Source organism: Vigna umbellata, chromosome 2, assembly GCF_029865625.1.
Source record: "Vigna umbellata cultivar VRB3 chromosome 2, Vumbellata_1.0, whole genome shotgun sequence".
Lineage (NCBI taxonomy): Eukaryota > Viridiplantae > Streptophyta > Magnoliopsida > Fabales > Fabaceae > Vigna > Vigna umbellata.
The window spans coordinates 7,133,161-7,151,172 of record NC_142166.1 but is presented as its reverse complement, the minus strand read 5'-3'; the positions used below and the strand labels follow the sequence as shown (position 1 = coordinate 7,151,172).

Sequence of the window (18,012 nt, the reverse complement as noted above, 5' to 3'; positions counted from 1 at the left end):
ATCAAAGAGAAAAATAAAGGAATTTTGAATTCTTTTTTCTTCTTCTTTAAAATACACTTATATAATCATTAAAATTTTAAAATATATTAAAAAAAAATTAATATACCAACATCAATATTATTTTGAATGTTGAATATCTAGACTCGAAAAAAGGTAGACGCCCAAAACTATTTTTCCAAAACATATTTTCATCCCAAAAATAAAGAATATGGATGATTAACAAAAAAAAAAAAAGCATGACTTGCCTTTGTTTAAGAGGCAGAGAATAAATCCCCACATATAGGTAAGGAGACACTCAACAAGAAGAAAGTTCTCATTTTTATGAGAATGAGAAAAAGAGGTTGAAAATTTTATAAGAATTTTCCAAATGGTGTATTTTTGTACTAAGTTTTATAAAATATCATTTGAACATAAGAGATTGAAATTGTAATCTCTCATTGTAAAAAGTCAATAAGCTCTAGTAGAAAGGACTAATTCTCCACAGCTTGACGTACCAAAGTTTGGATGAAAGAATTTGTCAACATTTAATGAAGTAAGATCACCTTCACAAGAAAATATTAAAAAAGAGAAAAAAATCAAATTCAAAGTATTCAAGACACAGTTAGAGAATTAAATGGTTGAAAACATCAGAGATACACAAGGACATCAAAATTCTATATGAAGTCGCTGCAAATTACATAATTCTCTGGTTACAAGTAAACTAAATCTAGTTGCTTATATAATTTTCATAATATCATCAATAAATCAAGATAGCAATAAAGGGTACTCACCTGTAGTAAAACTTGTATAATTATTGATTATTACAAGTACCCTCCTAATTCCAGCGAACTTACCCTATTATCTTTGAATATACATGAACTAATAACACCATCTACCTAACATTAGATAGCACAGTGAACATTTTGTGCTGAACATCTGAAGTGAAGGTAAACCTTCCCTACATATTTTGATGACAGCAACTATCATAGATGTATATACTCAGAACTAAGACTTTCACACTTGAAAAAACAAAAGTCCAGGCCTAAAGCAAAGAATATCTAATATACAACATTACATGGATCCATATTCCAATGACTCCCAACTGAATGGCTGGAATACGAAATAGACTTTGGGTGAGCTTTTGAAGAGCAAAGCCACGCAGACACACACAGCTGCAATGGCAACCATTGACAGCATTGCTGGCCTATAAACCAGTGCACTTCTCATACCACCGTACGCCAACTTGTGCTGGCATACCCCACAATGTCGCACCATTGCTGTTGTTTCAATCTTCTCAGTTTGCAAACTTGAAACTTTTGATGACCTATGGCCATCTGATTGCTTCTGCCTTATGTTACTATCTACAAGAGTGCCAGGGATATTAAGCACATGTTCACTTTTGCATGTGTTGCTTATTTTCGTCTGGACAAGTTGAATGTAGGAGTAGTAGCCCCGCAGGGATGCATGATCATAAGGGGTCAAACCTGTAGTGTCCTGAGCACTTTTCCATGCCTCAATTCCCACCTGAACATGTAAAACAAAGGAGTGAAATAGTTTTTACCACACCCTGCCACATGTAATTCAATTAAGAAGAGACAGTTAAACTGAATCCAGGACAGGAGCTTGCTCAACAAGAAGGTGAAAAGTGGGGAACAAGAAGAGTGCTTTTAAGTATTATCATAATATAGTGGCGATTGAAGAGCTTGGAGGATATATGTGCATATCACATCTTAATCTCCAGAAAGGCATTTTGACAGCTCAAAAAAATGGCTCATGACACTTCCAAGAATTTTTTTTTTAATTCATTTCAATAAATTTCATAGTGAAACTTACAAAAATAAACTCACGTGATATACTCATTTAAAAAGTGCTTTTGTTTACCCAAATGTTCCATAACACATCTCCCATATGTTGCATTGGAGACCCACTAATTAATACTATGGCCAAATAGTATATATGAATGAGGCTGATCCTCATGAGGGTCATCCTAGAGGTAGTTGGACCTATTAGACCACTCCGTATCAGATTATTATCAGAACATCCACAAATGTCTAGTTAAACACAACTTAGGAGCAATATATCCAGTGTTTGGTATATAAGAATTGTTAGAGATCTCACATTCACAAGTGATATGGTTAAAATAGTGTATATAAATGAGGGGCAGTCCTTACCCTATGAGCTAACTTTTGGAGTTGTCTTAAGAAGATCCAAACCCAAATTCTAAAACCTGGAGTTTGTAAAGGTTAAAAAAGTAAATGAAGATGTATGATGCATACAGAAGAGAAAGGAATTACCAGTCCTGGATCATCAGTTAATGCATCCAATACATTATCCGAACCATGCATACTTGCTGCAACATGAAGGGGAGTCAATCCAGAAGGCCCAACAGAATCAGGTCTGAATATGAATCTATTAGGGGACTTGTTGACTTGCTTCTCTTTACTGTCTCCACCATCTGAAGTATTAGCTGGCACAAATTTTAGCAGTAGTTCCACCATAGGCCTGCAATTTCTTTTTACAGCTTTGTGCAGAAGATCCATCTTTAACAATGATAACTCAACTGATGTATGCTCTCCTATATCCACAGTGCCTTCAAAGATAATGTTCAAGAGCTTTTTCATCACAGCACACCAGTCATGGTCCATAGAGAAGCCAACAAGCCACATGAACCGATTAAAATGGAAGCAATCTTGTAGAGGTGCCACAGGACCCAGCCTAACTTTCGCACGGTTTCTGTGAAGGAGCCAACCCATTTCTTGTACGAAATACAATGCTTGGGTCTTTTCTTCCATTAGTTTAGTTTTCATTTGGATGTCATCAGCAGTCTCGGCTGCCTCAATGACATTCTCCAGCTTACATATCTCTGAACAAATTTCTTGCTCTGCAACTATGAATGGAAAGGAACAGCTGCTAAGACCATTATCTTCCACCTGAGTAAAGATTATCATATCAGATATAAAAAATATAGCTTTAAAAACAAGACAAAGCAAAATCATATTTATGCAGAATATCTTTTATCTGAATCTAACACTTGACAATTGTCTGCTTGAATAGCTGAAACTAACTATCTATCCGCATTTTTGCATGGACGGGTTACTTGGCTCCATTCAGCCATTTCATAAACCATCTGAAAATTTGTTGGTTTCAGGAATAAAGTATCACTTACATAACCAATTTTGCCAAGGGAATAGCCACATAATTGCATATTAAACCAATGTCTCAAGACAGGAAAAAGGGGAATGGGAGATGTCAAACCTAGGACTCACTCTCATTTATTGAATGGTTTTCAATAGTTCATAAGAACCTAAAACTATGAAGGACCTGCAAAGTATATTAAAGTTGAAGTCACCAAATGGCAGGCATCATCTAGTTCTAAGCTGAAAAAGTTCACATTGAAAAAACCAAAAATTACTTCATAAACTTTGCTGAAGAGAAGGCCAGTGCAAACAGAATACTTTTTCCAAACACAAAAAATTGTAAGTATGAGTACACCACCTCAATAAACCCTCTTCCAGTCAAATTCGGTATACTACAAGAGAAACTCAGATGCTGAAGCTCATTATGTCCAATGGCAGCATCAGCATCAACCGAATCATAACAACTATCTTGCACCAGATACTTCCCTTCAAGTGCACAGAGCAACCTGAAATCAAGAGGAATGGATTAGCTTCAGCTCCAATTGCAGCAAACAAAATCCAGACCACATGTCACCACAATCTATTTATATTGGATTCCGTAACTATCAAAAAGCAATCATTAACAAGATGTTACATAGAAAAATAAACATGTCAAATAAATTGTGGAATAAAATCATACATTATTCAAATACAAAACGGCATGTCAGTACTATTATATTATAAAAATTAATTAGGGGAAATGATTAAAAAAAATCATTTCAATTAAAGACATGATTTTACCTATCAACAATAATTAACTATGCCAAAAAGATGAAAATGTTTATTTGATATTTAGATAAGATATAATTAATCTAATCCAATACATACATCTTTTATACTGTAATTTGGAGCATAATTTAAAAGCATTAAGTACAAACTCGCAAATACTTTAAATTACTTAAAAAAAAGTATTAAACCTTTTTTAGACAAAAATATTTTATTTTAACGAAATATATTTATTCACTTAACTACATTAAGTATAAAGATAAAAAAATGTAACTAAACATTGGATACGGAGAAAGTGAGTCACTTGAATTTTATTTATAACAAGTTTAATGATCATATTATAAATACAATTCAAAATCTTATATTTTAGTTATTTTTAATTTAATTGGACCTACAACGCACAAGTGGTATACTAGTAAGGAAAACCTATACCCTACACATTTAAGTAGTGTATATCTCATCCATTTTTCAAACAAGTTCAGGGCCTGGAAAAGTATTGCATAGCGTTAACCATATGAAGTTGTACTTTCTTTGAAAATCCTATCATATCATACTGCCCTAGGTCTAAGGGATATGAAGCATCTCCAACAAGCAACAAAAATTATATATTTTGTTTTTCCCTTAGTTCTTCCAATGAGTTAGTGTGCCTGCAGTATAATAACTGAAATAAGTCTGCTGTTATCAATGGCAGATGGCGGAATATGGTGGAAGAAAAAATTCCACTATATAAACACACCATAGCAGCCTACGACACCACCAAATAGGCCTCCCTCAACAAATTGTCTATGGCAGTTGGCGAAAATTCCACCACATCATTCTGGCATGGCCACACCATTTAACAACATTACTTAAGTCCCAACTGAAAAAATTTGAATCATCAGGCACGCAGAGATTTACCTGGTGTTAGAAAACAAAAGGTTGAATCCTTTCACAATAAATTGAACACAAGAACTTGAAGAAACAGCAAGTGGTTTAACACAAAAAATCTGACAATTCTGTGGACTTTTGAATCGCAATGGTACATCTAAGACCACCTGACCTGCAGGAGAGATTTATGACATAAAAATTGTAGTCACCTATGTAAGATGAGATAAGATTCTGGTCATAATTGATATACAATCATATGAGAATAGTGAAGATAACACAGTGAGAGAGAGCAAACCATTATACAGAAAAGCTACCGAGTGCTGCACTCTTGTATATATCCATCCTGATCTCCAAAAAGAATCATTCGGCACAGCAAGTTTTCTCAAGCTGGATCCTAGATTATGGCATAGCTGCTTTGTGAAATAGTAATAAATAAACATTTAGATATTCTATGATCGTTCCCACGGTTCCAGTGGCAACTAATATATGATATTGTATCAAACTATACCTCTTCCCAAGCGGAATTTTCTAGACGGAGATATACAGTTAATATGATACAGCCAGGCCTTATATAGCTCTCTATCTCGGAGGGACTGTGGGATAACCAGTTAAGGATCTGCATTCAAATAAAAACATAAATTAAGCAGTGAAATTGTTTATACCAATTTCAAGGCAAAGATAAAGTACCTGTGATCGGAGAGCATGGGGAAAATCATTTGGAGCCTTGCCAAATAGTTTGAAAACTATTCGATCAGTGCGACTCTGCAAACAGAAAATATAAATAAAATGCCAACAAATACAATCTTGACAGCCACCAGAAAACAAAGTTTGTACTTGAAAAAGGCAAGTTAAACTGGGGTGGAGGAGGAACACTCTATCTATAAAGTAGACCATGACTTATATGAACATTGAACTGAATACATTACTTTATCAATTAGTAAGAAATGAATCAATCATAATATATATTATACAAAAGTTGACAAATATAAAACAGAACTTCAAAAAATTTACATCAGATAACCAATTCCACGGATTTGCAGTGGCTGAGAAATCTACACGAATATTTGACTAGCTGATAAACAAATTGAAACTAAAAAACTAAAATGAATCATAAGATCATTTCCCTAATAAATTAAATTAACTTAACTTACCTTACCTCTTTGATACAGAAGAAATAGAAACATTATCACACTATAGAGGAATAGGGAAATGAATTACAATCACTATAATAGTATACCTGAGCTTCTCCACTAGAACTAGATGGTGACTGTGTAGAGGTTGAATCTGAGTTTCTACTTGTCTGTGGTGGACTTGACTTGAGAGAGTCACATTGGACCCATAAAGGATTATCAAGGGACCCATTACCTGAAGGCAAAGGAGGACGAGAATTTCTTGTGTTCTCGACATAATCCTGTACATCATCATATGCACTATTCAGGTCAATATTACTTAACCCAATTCTTCCAACCGTAGTCTCTGCTGAGACTGAATAGGGTGGAAGACTATCCCGTGACAGAAGTACATTTGACAACTGTGGTAATGAAGGAGATTTTGAACTTCCTACTCCATCACTGCCTGAACCTATGAATCCTTTAGGCATACCATTAGCAGGAGTCATCTCACATTGTATCATAGACTCTGGAGGGTCCTGACTGATTACACCATTATCCATCTTGTTAGAAGTATCAACAGGTCTGGACATTTCAGGACCATTAGAATTTGTCTTAGGAACATTCTGTGCAGTTCCAGATGTTCCTGCTTTTACCAAATCTTGAGATCCCTCCAATAAAGAAACTATATTTCTTCCATTAATTGTACCAGCCAGACTTGCCAGGTTCCTCAGCAGATGGGATAGAACATCCTGGCTTGTCATATTATCTGAACCATTTGCTGCAATTATATCGAGTCAAATAAGTATGCCAATAATGAAAGCCAATGTAGCATAGATAATTAGAATAGGCTCAAAACAAAACTTCATCTTTTCAAAGAAATATTTCAGCAGAACACACTCCCTATAAGGCTAAACCTTCCAACTTTCTAGTGATCCAGTATTCATGTGCCAGAACATGGAAGGCAAACCATAGCATAAATGAAATGATAATAACAGCAGAGTGAATCATTATTCTAATGACCAATAGGCAGACTAACTTCCATTACCAAATTATTTTCCCATCATTTTGGCAATGAAAAATCTACAGCGGAGAAAAGGAATCAAGCTAAATTGTTCACCTATCTTTGGTGAAGAAAGCCTTCACCATCAGAAAAAAACAGACTCGTAAAATCATCATGGCAACTAAGCTAGTTCTTCATTTAAATAACCTGTTAGCATCATTAAATTGTCACTACAATCAAGTCACGCATTATATTCATAACACAAGATAACACATCCCAAATCATCCCTATTATCATCATCAATTCAGCACTAAATTACCCTTAAGACTTTACTAATGCACCTTTCTATTCATGAATGCTAGGCATATAAGCTCACTAGTTACGATTACAACTACCAACAATGTTAAATAGCTGTTATGGCACGGCACTTTTGAATCACTTTGCTATTCGCCATCCATTATTTTCTGTACTATGGAGCTATCCACCATGGCACCAAGCATTCCCCAGCATCCATGACAGAACTTCCCCCTATTATTTTTTTATTTTAAACAAAACATTTAAGGGATACTTCACACTTAAAATATATCCTCAATGCTGTTCTTGTTCTTCATCAGTTGAATGTTTCTGTGCTCTGTCTTTTTTCAACATTCATAATTTAGTTATCCGCCTTTTGGAATTAAGAAGTTAGTTATTTTATAAAATTTCACAGTCATGTTGTTCTATGCTATTTTTATGGTAAAACTAAAATGGTGTTCCCAATTCTTTTTCACTTATAGACAATGTCAAGGACCCAAACTCAAGCTCTGTGTTCTTCTGAATTTCTTTTAATTTATAGATATTAATTAGATAGTAATATTGTTAAAAGACATTATTTGATTATGTTAGAGATAAGATTTGATAGGGAAATATGCTCCCAAATATTTCCCATTATTAGATATTGGTTTTATCCTTTAGTAGTGTATCCCTTCTCCATTATAAATAAGAATACTCATGTAAGTACACAACACAGGGACTGAATATATTTGTTCTTGGTTTCTCTCTTCTCAGCATGGTACTGAACGGTACTATCCCAAGTGACCTATTTTGTCACTAATCCTTTCTACATATATATTGCCACCATAGGCTGTCATCTGATATTGATAACCTTGATTACTACTACGTCCAGAGATTCAAGCTCAGAGAGCCAATGCTGGAAAAAAAAGGAAAGCATATCATATCAAACAATAGAAGGAACTTCATAAACACCAAGCATTATGCTAAATTTCTCTGATTTTTTGTAGAAATGGTACTTTAATATTCCAGTTACCAGAATTAGGAAAACAATTAATGAGACAACCGATCTAAAGAATCCCATATTGGTGCTTAAAATTAAACCAGGACCAGTTCTAAATTTCATATTTGTTATGCACTTCAGCTTCAGCATTAGAACTAATTTCGAATGATGATTTCTAGGGAATAAAAACTATCTACAGTCCTTCTCAACTCTTAACCTAAATAGAAACTTTATTTCCAAGAAACAAGAATAAGTGAAAAGCAATCTACATCACATATGTATCGTATAACACTCCAGCCACATAAGTTAATACTTCAACAACCATCACCTGAACATTCACCATGTATTGCCACCGCTACTTGGATACCTGCTCTGCTGCTATGCTATCTACTTCACCATATTATTAAATAATTTAAAATTGAGTTTACAACATAATACATATATCAAACAAGAAAACTAGAGCTGAACTAAGACTATAATTTATTGTGCTTTGGCACTATAGCATGGTTACTACCGTATGACTTAGTGGGCATGGGTTCCAGTCACCAAAATGACCTTGCCACTCATGAGAGTAAGGCCGCATGCATTTGACCTTGCCCAGACCCCAATAGTGCCTAACGAACTAGGCAACTCAATTCATTGTTCAGTAAAAATTATAATTCCAAACATCAATAGTAATTTTGTTGTGCAAATGAATCCTAAGGCAATGACCATTGATTTGCAATGAGATTTAAATAAACATAAATAATTATGTCAATGGGGTGGACTTTGCCCTTTTATGAGGATTACATGGACTAACCAAAGTAGTCAGTACGTACATAAAATGTTGCAAAAGAGATTATCTTTAAGCAAGCAAAGGACTGCCCTTTAATTTCTACTGTTAAGAACAAGTATTTCTACTTGTCATCTGAAAGAAAATATCACCCAAACAAATGAAAAGGAGAAGTTTCCACAAATATATATATCTTGAAAAATAATCCTAGGATAGGGACCAAGTGTGAATACTCTCAATAACATAATTTATGTAAATGATCATTGTAATGAATCAGCTTAGCTATGCCAAAGGGCATTAAAATTTCAGTTGTGATCTTAAACCGCTTAAAATCACATAGGACGCCTTGCAATATTTCGAGATAATTATCCACCCAAAAGTGCAAGAAGGTTAGTTGTTGACTTTCAATTTCCATCAAACTTGGAAGTTCAAAATTGCATGCTATATATAAAGGTGCCATTTCTTGAAGATAATAATTAGTTATTTCATTTTATCGTTTAAAAAATTTATTTATGGCACAATTGTTTCGACATTAAAGCATAAATAAAAAATTCAAAGATATCAATTGACGCCTTTCAGCAAGGTATCATCTGCAAAAGCTTCCACCTTTTTTGAAAAAAATTATGATGATCAGACTTTGTCTCATGCAGAGGATACACAGACCAAACAAAACAATAAGCAGCCAAAATACATAACTTGTGGTCGGAAAGAATGCCAAGTAGAAAATTTCTAAACACACAGAAACTCACAATGCATATTGGACAGTATCCTTAGCAGACTCATTAACAGATAACTACTGCCCTTTTCTTCATTCACAGAGCCGTCATTAACTACACTAGCATCAGGATGCGTTTTCCTCCTCCTCTTATTGTGGCCTGCCAGACGCCTTCGACAACTTCTCTTCCCTTCATCAAATTCTTGAAGAACGTGAAACCTGCCATGATTCTAACAAGTTGAATTAACTGGGGTGCAAAAGAAAAGGTTCAGGAAACTACAAAATGCAAATACAGCAGGTTTCAAACAATCAACTGCAAGTGACAGGAGGGCTAATAGGGTTAAAAACTTTACCCTATACAAACCCCGGATAATTATCTTTCTCTTTAGAATATGTTCCAAAAAGTTAATGAGATGAGCAAAACAATAATATGAAAGGAGCTCCCTCGTAAACTATCATTTCATAAACTAACTGACCTGCTACACTGTTGACAGAATCTCTGCATAACATTTCCAACTAGTGCCTTGCTTGCCTTAGAATGCATATCACAAACTTTGTGGCGGCGGTGATAATCCTTCGCATTACTAAGATCAGCCCTACAATCTTCCACCTGACAAACAGCCCGGTTCAAGGTACTCCCAGTTATCTTTGTCTTCTTTCCACTTTTTTCCTCCCCTTCTACGATAGGGTATACTTGGACCCCAAGGTTCAAATTAAGAGAACCAGCTCCATCATTCATCTCCACCCCACCTTCATCAGCAACACCTCTCCTCCTCTTCTCCAATTCTCTCCTTCCTTCCGCAAGGTTAACATTATCATATGAAGAAGACAAACTGTTAGAAACATCACCAGCTGCACGAATTTCAGGATCACCAGGAAACAGCTGACGACTCCTACAATCTGATGGCAGTGAATTCAGTTGCGTAGCAGTGAAAAGATCCCCATCCCACTTCCAATCATTCAAATCCCACTCCAAACTTCTCTTCCCGACACTCTTCATCTCTGGCACCACAGGTCCATACAAATACTGATTTTTCCCTTCTAATTGAGCCTCCATGAATCCAGACACCCCAGGACAAAAAAATCAACAAATCCCAAACACCCAGATTCTAAGTCCACCAGAACACAACCACCCAATTGAATAAATTACAGCATAACCACAAAGACTTCAAACCCTACCTCCAAAAACACAAATTAACCACCCAGAAGACCAATAAAAGGAACAATAAACCCCAAAAGCAAGCCCAGCTCACATGGATCCGAACAACAGCTACATACCCAACACCAGCAAAGATGCCAGAATCAACCCTTGAACTATGGGGAAGTAATCCATAATTGAAAAATCCCCCATAATTGAAAAATCGAAACTTGCAGCATGATTTCACGTGGGCCAAAAGCTCAATGTCAAAGGATTTGAAGGGTGCGAGAAATTGGCATCAAAAGTGAAGAGAAATTGAAAGGGAGAGAAAAGAAGCAAAATAAGAAGTGGAGAGAGATGAAGAGAAATAAGAATATAGGAGGTGGCCACAGAAAGCATGCGTCAAACAGAGGGAAATTAGGAATAGGTTAGGAAGGAATGTGATGAAAATGCTGTTTCTGTGCTCAGACAGTGCTTCTTTCTCTCTCTTAATTTGTGTGTGATGCCATGGTAAAGGAATCTTAGAGGTTATAAATTCACTTTTTCTCTGGTAAAACTGAAATCAAGAAATAGTCAAAAGTACATAACAAAATCTACATTCAGAGACTGACTGAGGATGCTATCTACTGTCTACTTACTATGTTCCTTCATACGTTCCCACTACCATCTCTTACCTAATACTCCTTTAATACCATGTCCAGACCACTAATTTCATGGTAAGTAATTCCTAATTATAAAGTTAATTAATTAATTAATTAATGTAGTTAAAAGTGATGAAAATATTTATAATTATTAGTGGAAGTCCTATGGTGATCAATTTACCCCAATACAACACCAATTCAAACAAAACAAATTACACAAAAAATTACAACACAGATTTTAACAGTTTAAACACCAACATCATTTAATCAACCAATTCCAAACAAAATAAACATGTAACTCACACGATCAAAACACCAACAACAACTTTTAGTTGGTTTCCCTTATCTTTTAGATAATTAAAACAGTTTCAACTATTTAAAAAAAAAAAAAAAGCTTAATATCAATTTTGGTCTTTAATTTTTTGTTAGTTGTGTTGAGAGTGGTCCTCCTATTTTTGAGTTGTTTCTAGTAATTCTTTGTAAAAGTAGTTCAAGTTGGTTCTTTGTCCTGACGGCGTTAAAAACATTAACAGTGTAATATCCAACTTAGCTAATAGTGGCAGACCACATGTTGCCACATTCTATTACATTACCACATTTTTTCACGTCATCACCCTCTTTCACCATATCCCTTCCACCGTCACCTACCATCTTCGCTGACAACCACCTTTGCCGCCATCAGCCTTGCACCCCCAACTTCTAACCTCACACCAATAACCTCGTGCCATCACCTCCATTGTAAGGATTCAATTTGTAGTATGTATGTCATATGTGTTAAGCATGAGTCATCGATATCTTTGTTGACTATTGGAAATATATAAGTAATTTGTAATTGGTTAAGATAGTTAAAATTTGTGATAATGTGAGGAAATTTATGGAGGAAATCTTATTTGATGTGTGATTCACTAGGTTGTGCCTTGAGGTAAAGACGGTTCCATTTTGTGTAGTCACTCTAAACTCTAATAATTATTCATACTCGTGTAGAGAGAATGATTAGGGGATGAGAGTGACAGGAGGTCCTGTCACAAGGACGACCCTAATGTTCTTATTGTTAGGAATCCAAGTGTTAGTCCAAGTCCCACATTTGATAGAAATGAGAAAGTTGAGCACTATATAAAGATGAAAGACTCATTAACCCATTGCCTTAAAGTTTTGGGTAGAGAGTGGTGTCAATCCCCTTACATGGTTGGGCTCATATCTCATTGGTGTTTGTGTCTCTCCAGTGAAACTCCTTCTTAATAGACCCAACACTTATAACTATAACAAGTATTTTTATTACCACAAGTACATAAATTCACTAGTTTTACTCAAGGACATGTATCCAAATAAATTGAGTTTAAAAATAGTTTAGTTATATGTATGTTTTTTTGTGATAATTAAATGATTCATTGTATTATAAATGTATGTTATCTTTTTTTCCAACTAGTTGACCCTGTGTGTTTTTTGGTTTCTATGTTGTTTTATTTATTTTGTAATAATCACTTTATTAGTGTGATAAATAAATATATAAGAGTATCACCTCTTGTGGATGAGGAGCCAACTCTCTTAGTATTAAGATGATATTAGATCATATTATGTATATTGAAAATATATATATATGATATTAATATACTTTATCTTTTGAATGATTGTCTTAATATGCAATATACATTGAATTATTTGTTTTTTTTAATATTCATTACAAAATATCTTATTTAGTAGTATTGTATTAAATGGAATATTATAATATATATCATGCATTAATTTAAATTCTTTTAGGTTAATTATAATTTTAGTTTCTATATTTTATAAAATTCTTAATATTGATCATTACATTTCTTTTTCCGCCATTAAATTATTTAATATTTAACTATTTGTAATTTTGAACCATAATTTTCTTTTCTTTTTTTAATTTTTAAATATTTATAACTTTTTTAAAAAATATAATGAATTGTTATTATATTACATTTAGTAACAAGTCCATAAAACTCGTTTTCATTTTGAATTATCTGAACAAATAATAAGTATGTGTGATATATCTTTTCCAATTCCATTTTATATCATGTTCAAAATAAAATAAAAGAAAAATACATATAATTAACCAAAAACTTAAAGGATAAATGTAAAAAAAAATTATTGACATGAATAAAAGTAATTAAAAGATAAGTGAAAATTGTTGTTTGTACGATTAATTTATGTTTCTTGGATTTTTTTTGTACTTATTTGCTTCTTTAAGGAATGAGAAATATGTCATATATTAACATTTGAATGTTGATGTCATCGTTATAAAAACAAAACCTAGATGCAAAACACATATAAAAAAAAATTAAAGACCTTTTTAAAAGAAGTATATTACCTAGAAAGATTTATCAACCAGTCTCAATCCTTTACAAATCAAATTCGGTATTTTCTCAATAAATTGGATAGTAAAAACTTATTGAAATCATAGTAAATATATTATAATTTAATTTTAAATTTTGAAACATCAAATCAAATAAATGAATATAAAAAATGTGTTTTACATTCATTTGTTTAAATTTTTCTTAATTTTAAAATTACATTTTCTTTTTAATTCATTTGTTTCCATTAAAAAATGTTATTTACTAATAAAGATATACAACTACTCTTATTTCTCTTTTTTGAGATACAAATTTTTATCATTATATACTAAAAAATAGTTTTTTTTTACATTTTTAAATTTAATTATACATCTTATTATTTAATCAGCTGCCATTATTTTACGAATCTTACCACAGTAGTTTAGTTGATAATGTTTCTGGTAAGTTTTCAATTTTTATGCATTTCTCTAGTCAATTTAAAATAACTAATAATAAAATATGTGAAAATTAACTTGTACGATAAAATAATAATAACAACAATTAAATGATGAAATATGTAATTAACTCTAAATTTTAGTTATGGTTAAAAAATATCCTTAAAGTTTCTAGTTATTATACAAAAGTTATATACATAGGTTTTGTGGCACAAATCATTGACTACTAAAAGCAATGTTTTTCTTTGATACTTTTACAGAATAAGAAAAAAATATTGGTTTTTGAGTGACAGTTCATTTTGTTCTCTGACAAATGCAATGCATGGTCTCTCTCTGCTATTCCTCAACGTGTCTGCTACTGTTCACAATGAATCAAAATTAAGTGCAAACTCAACATCTCACGTGAAAGTCGAAAATTGTCATTACAACAAACAGTGTCCATGCATAAGCATTTGTTCCTCCAATATTCTATCATCCAAAAACTATACTTATAAAATTGATGTAAGAATAGTTTCCATGAATCTAGCTGTTCGTGTCCACTCGTTGAAAGTGCAGGCCAATTTTTATTCCTCAAAGCCTCATCTCACTTTCCAATTAACATTTTCTTACTTATTATCTTCAAGTTCGAAAGATAGGAACATTTTATGAGTTTTCAAATAATATATTCAATATTACAAAATCAATCGGTTTGTAAGATATATACGTCTTAATCGTAAAATTAAATATTAATTATTAATTCGATAATAATTTAATAGTACATGTCATCGTATATTCAATAAACAATAAAATTTTATTATGATAAATTTTGAACATTCTAAATATTAGATGCAGACTTTAAATTTAATTTAAATTTATAAAATATATTTGAAATTTATACTTACTTATTTACTATAAATCTATCTTTAATCTATGTGTGATTTTCAATGTTTTAAGATAAATTCGTGATTTGAAGTTGTGGTTTTGTAGAAACTAAAACATGGGTGTAGTTTTGTTTTATAAAAGTTTTTCTCGTAAATATCATGTTGTTGTGTGTTATGTTTTCTATAAAAAAAAAAATCAGAGTTCATGGTTAAAATTTGTAGTTAGCTTCTGTTGTCTAAATCTTGAAGGAGACTTATATGGTGTATATATATATATATATATATGTTTTTCTAAAATACTACTAATTGTAGTGTGATGCAGATCCTGGAGTATTCTTATTTACTTATTTTGCTTGAAATTTCCAAAAAGACAGAAAATTTTCCTTTAGCAAATGTATATTTAATGCTCTGCATCGTCTTTATATGCTTCACTTAACAGAGCGCTAATTACCTAACGTCGATAATAACACTGAAGAATTATAAAAATTAGGATCGTTTGATATAAATATTGACTTAATTAAATGTAAATTTAGAATTTCTTTCTCCATTCTCTCAACTTATTTTCACTCAACTTTTTAATATTATTAATTTCGATTTTAATTAATGCAATTAAGGTTATTAGCACAAATTTATTTTCTCCTAATATTCATCATAAATTACCTATATATGATTTCACAAATTTGAGACAAGGGACTTTTAGAGGAAAGAAAATTAAAATATTTTTTTTCAAACTTTCTTTCATAACTTCAAATTCAAACTCCTTTTTTGAACAAGATGTGTGGTCAATTAAATGAGATATATAACATCTATAACTTAAGTTTTACTTACATGCAACAAACATCATTTAAATTTAATACAAATTCGTATTTACTCTAAATGTACTAATATCTTTAATTTGAAACAGTATATTAAAATTTAAAAATAAATTAAAATTAGGTTAAGTAAATTTAAATAACCGCATCGAAAATGCCTATAAAAATTTTAATAGAAAATATGAGAAGTCATATCCATTCAGAAAAGTAAACTAAATCTTAAAAATTATCATGGTGATAGTAAATACTTAAATATATAATAATAAATGAATGGCTAATTCCAATCAATTTACCAATTCCTTGCATTGGATATGTAAATCAATAAAATTTCAAAGTGACGGTTATTAAATTGGCTAGTTAACACTAGTTAAGTTAGTTTAATTAATTCTTAAAAAATAAATAATTTTCAAGACTCGATTCACTAAATCATTCCAATAAACTTCAAATATTAGTTTTAAGATTTAATAAATCATTTGTTTCTTAATTTTAAGCTTTTTTTCGAAGTCGTCCTATCTTTTAAAAAAGTTCAATAATGTTTCATATTTTGTTAAAAACGGTTCAAAATGGTTCTTTTAGCTTACGGTGTTAAAAACATAACGGTGCAATTGCCTTCGTGGTGAAAACTGAATGATGTGTACAGTTTTTTATTGTATGGCAAGGTGAGATGAATTGAGTTGGCAAGACACATGAAAATGTTAAAAAAATGAAGTTATTAGGTAAAAGAAAAAGGTTAGGATTTGTACAAAATCATTGTAAAATCAGAAGTCCCAATTGCAATTTTCAAAATTAGAATCTCAATTCACAATTCACAAAATCATGTGCAAAATCAGAAACCCTAATTGTCAATCTACAATTTACGTTCAGGTGTAGGTGTTCATGTAGTGTGAATGTGAAGCTCAATCTTTACGTTCATGTGTTTATATGTAATGTTAAATTTAGTTTCCCCTTTGGTCAAAAAATGTGCAATGTGGTCTCCTTTTCAATTTAAAACTGTGTACTTTGGTCCCAAATGAATATTAACAAAAAAACACATGAAAGATATCTGGCTTAGTTTCCACCATTAGTTTCCACCTCCACTCCACCATCCACCTCCTCTCTACCATTAGTTTTCACCTCTAGTCCACCATCTTTGTCCACCTCCACTCCACCATCCACTTCCTCTCCACCATTACTTTCTACCTCCACTCCACCCTCTATTTCCACCTCAAACCCTAACCCCCAAATCCAACAACAAGAACATCAAGTAAGTAGGCTAGGGTTAGCAACACTTACCTCACGTACGTACGGTCTTCAAATTTCACCTTCAAGGAATCATTACGCCATAATGATTACAAGACCAATTTCACCAGATTGTTAAACCCAGAATTCGCGATAGGATTCTTAGATAGGGTAATTTGATTTAACCCATTTCGTTAAATCTAGCTGACATCATTATATATTTTTTTAATTTACACATTCAAATATATCATATCACTAGTGCAGTTCAGGGAAACGACACCAGTTATTTTCATTTATACGCAGTGGTTCCTGAACCGAGGTATATACATGCGAGGTAAAAAGAGGTAGCCTTTTTGCCTCGATTCTGAATTGAGGCAGTATGTGAGTGTCTTTTGCCTCAGTTGGTTTCGAACCGAGGTGGTAGATGTTTTTTTTTTTCAGAAAATTCGGACTTTTGCCTTTCAAAATCATTTTTCTTTCTTTTTTATCTGCAACAGCAGAGGCGACGACAAAATAGCGTGACGAACGATCAAAGGCGGCGACGAACAGCCGAAGACGGCGACAAACGGCCGAAGGCGACGACGAACGACCAAAGGTGGTGACAAACGGCCAAAGACGGTGACAAATAGCTGGTGGCGACGGCGAACGGTCACTGGCGACAAGAAACAACGTAGTTTGCGCGAGAAAAGTAGAGGCAACAACTTGGAACAATAGGTTAAAATTTTTTATCATGGCGGCCAATGGTGGAGGTAGCGACGGGGCGAAGGCAATGGCGACGACCAATTCTGAAGGCAGCGACGACGACCAGTGGTGGAGGTAGCAACGACAGATCTGCAAGCTATTTTGCCTCGGTTGGTCAGAGAACCGAGGCAGTATACCCTTTAGGCATCGATTCCAATTGAACCGAGACATATAGTTTCGCAAAAATTACGAAATTACCACCATATTTTAATATGCTTCGGTTTTTTTGA

General features: G+C 33.0%; 1 protein-coding gene across 1 annotated transcript; it reads right to left on the bottom strand.

The window, feature by feature from the left end:
• Positions 1-773: 773 nt before the first annotated feature.
• On the bottom strand, positions 774-11,323 carry LOC124847168 (squamosa promoter-binding-like protein 1). Its single transcript, XM_047324590.2, has 10 exons — positions 10,097-11,323; positions 9,655-9,839; positions 5,986-6,638; positions 5,436-5,510; positions 5,257-5,364; positions 5,044-5,158; positions 4,779-4,920; positions 3,475-3,622; positions 2,274-2,909; positions 774-1,503 (listed from the first exon to the last, which is right to left on the bottom strand). Exons 1-10 carry the CDS (start codon positions 10,675-10,677, stop codon positions 1,051-1,053), a joined length of 3,096 nt encoding a protein of 1,031 aa, XP_047180546.2. The 5' UTR covers positions 10,678-11,323; the 3' UTR covers positions 774-1,050.
• Positions 11,324-18,012: the final 6,689 nt, after the last annotated feature.

Coding starts and splice junctions, on each gene's coding strand:
- LOC124847168 (XM_047324590.2), bottom strand. CDS start 10,677: ATGGAGGCTCAATTAGAAGGGAAAAATCAGTATTTGTATGGACCTGTG. Junction 4,921..5,043: donor GGTAGCTTTTCTGTATAATG/GTTTGCTCTCTC, acceptor TCTCTCCTGCAG/GTCAGGTGGTCTTAGATGTA. Junction 1,504..2,273: donor TAACTGATGATCCAGGACTG/GTAATTCCTTTC, acceptor TTACATGTTCAG/GTGGGAATTGAGGCATGGAA.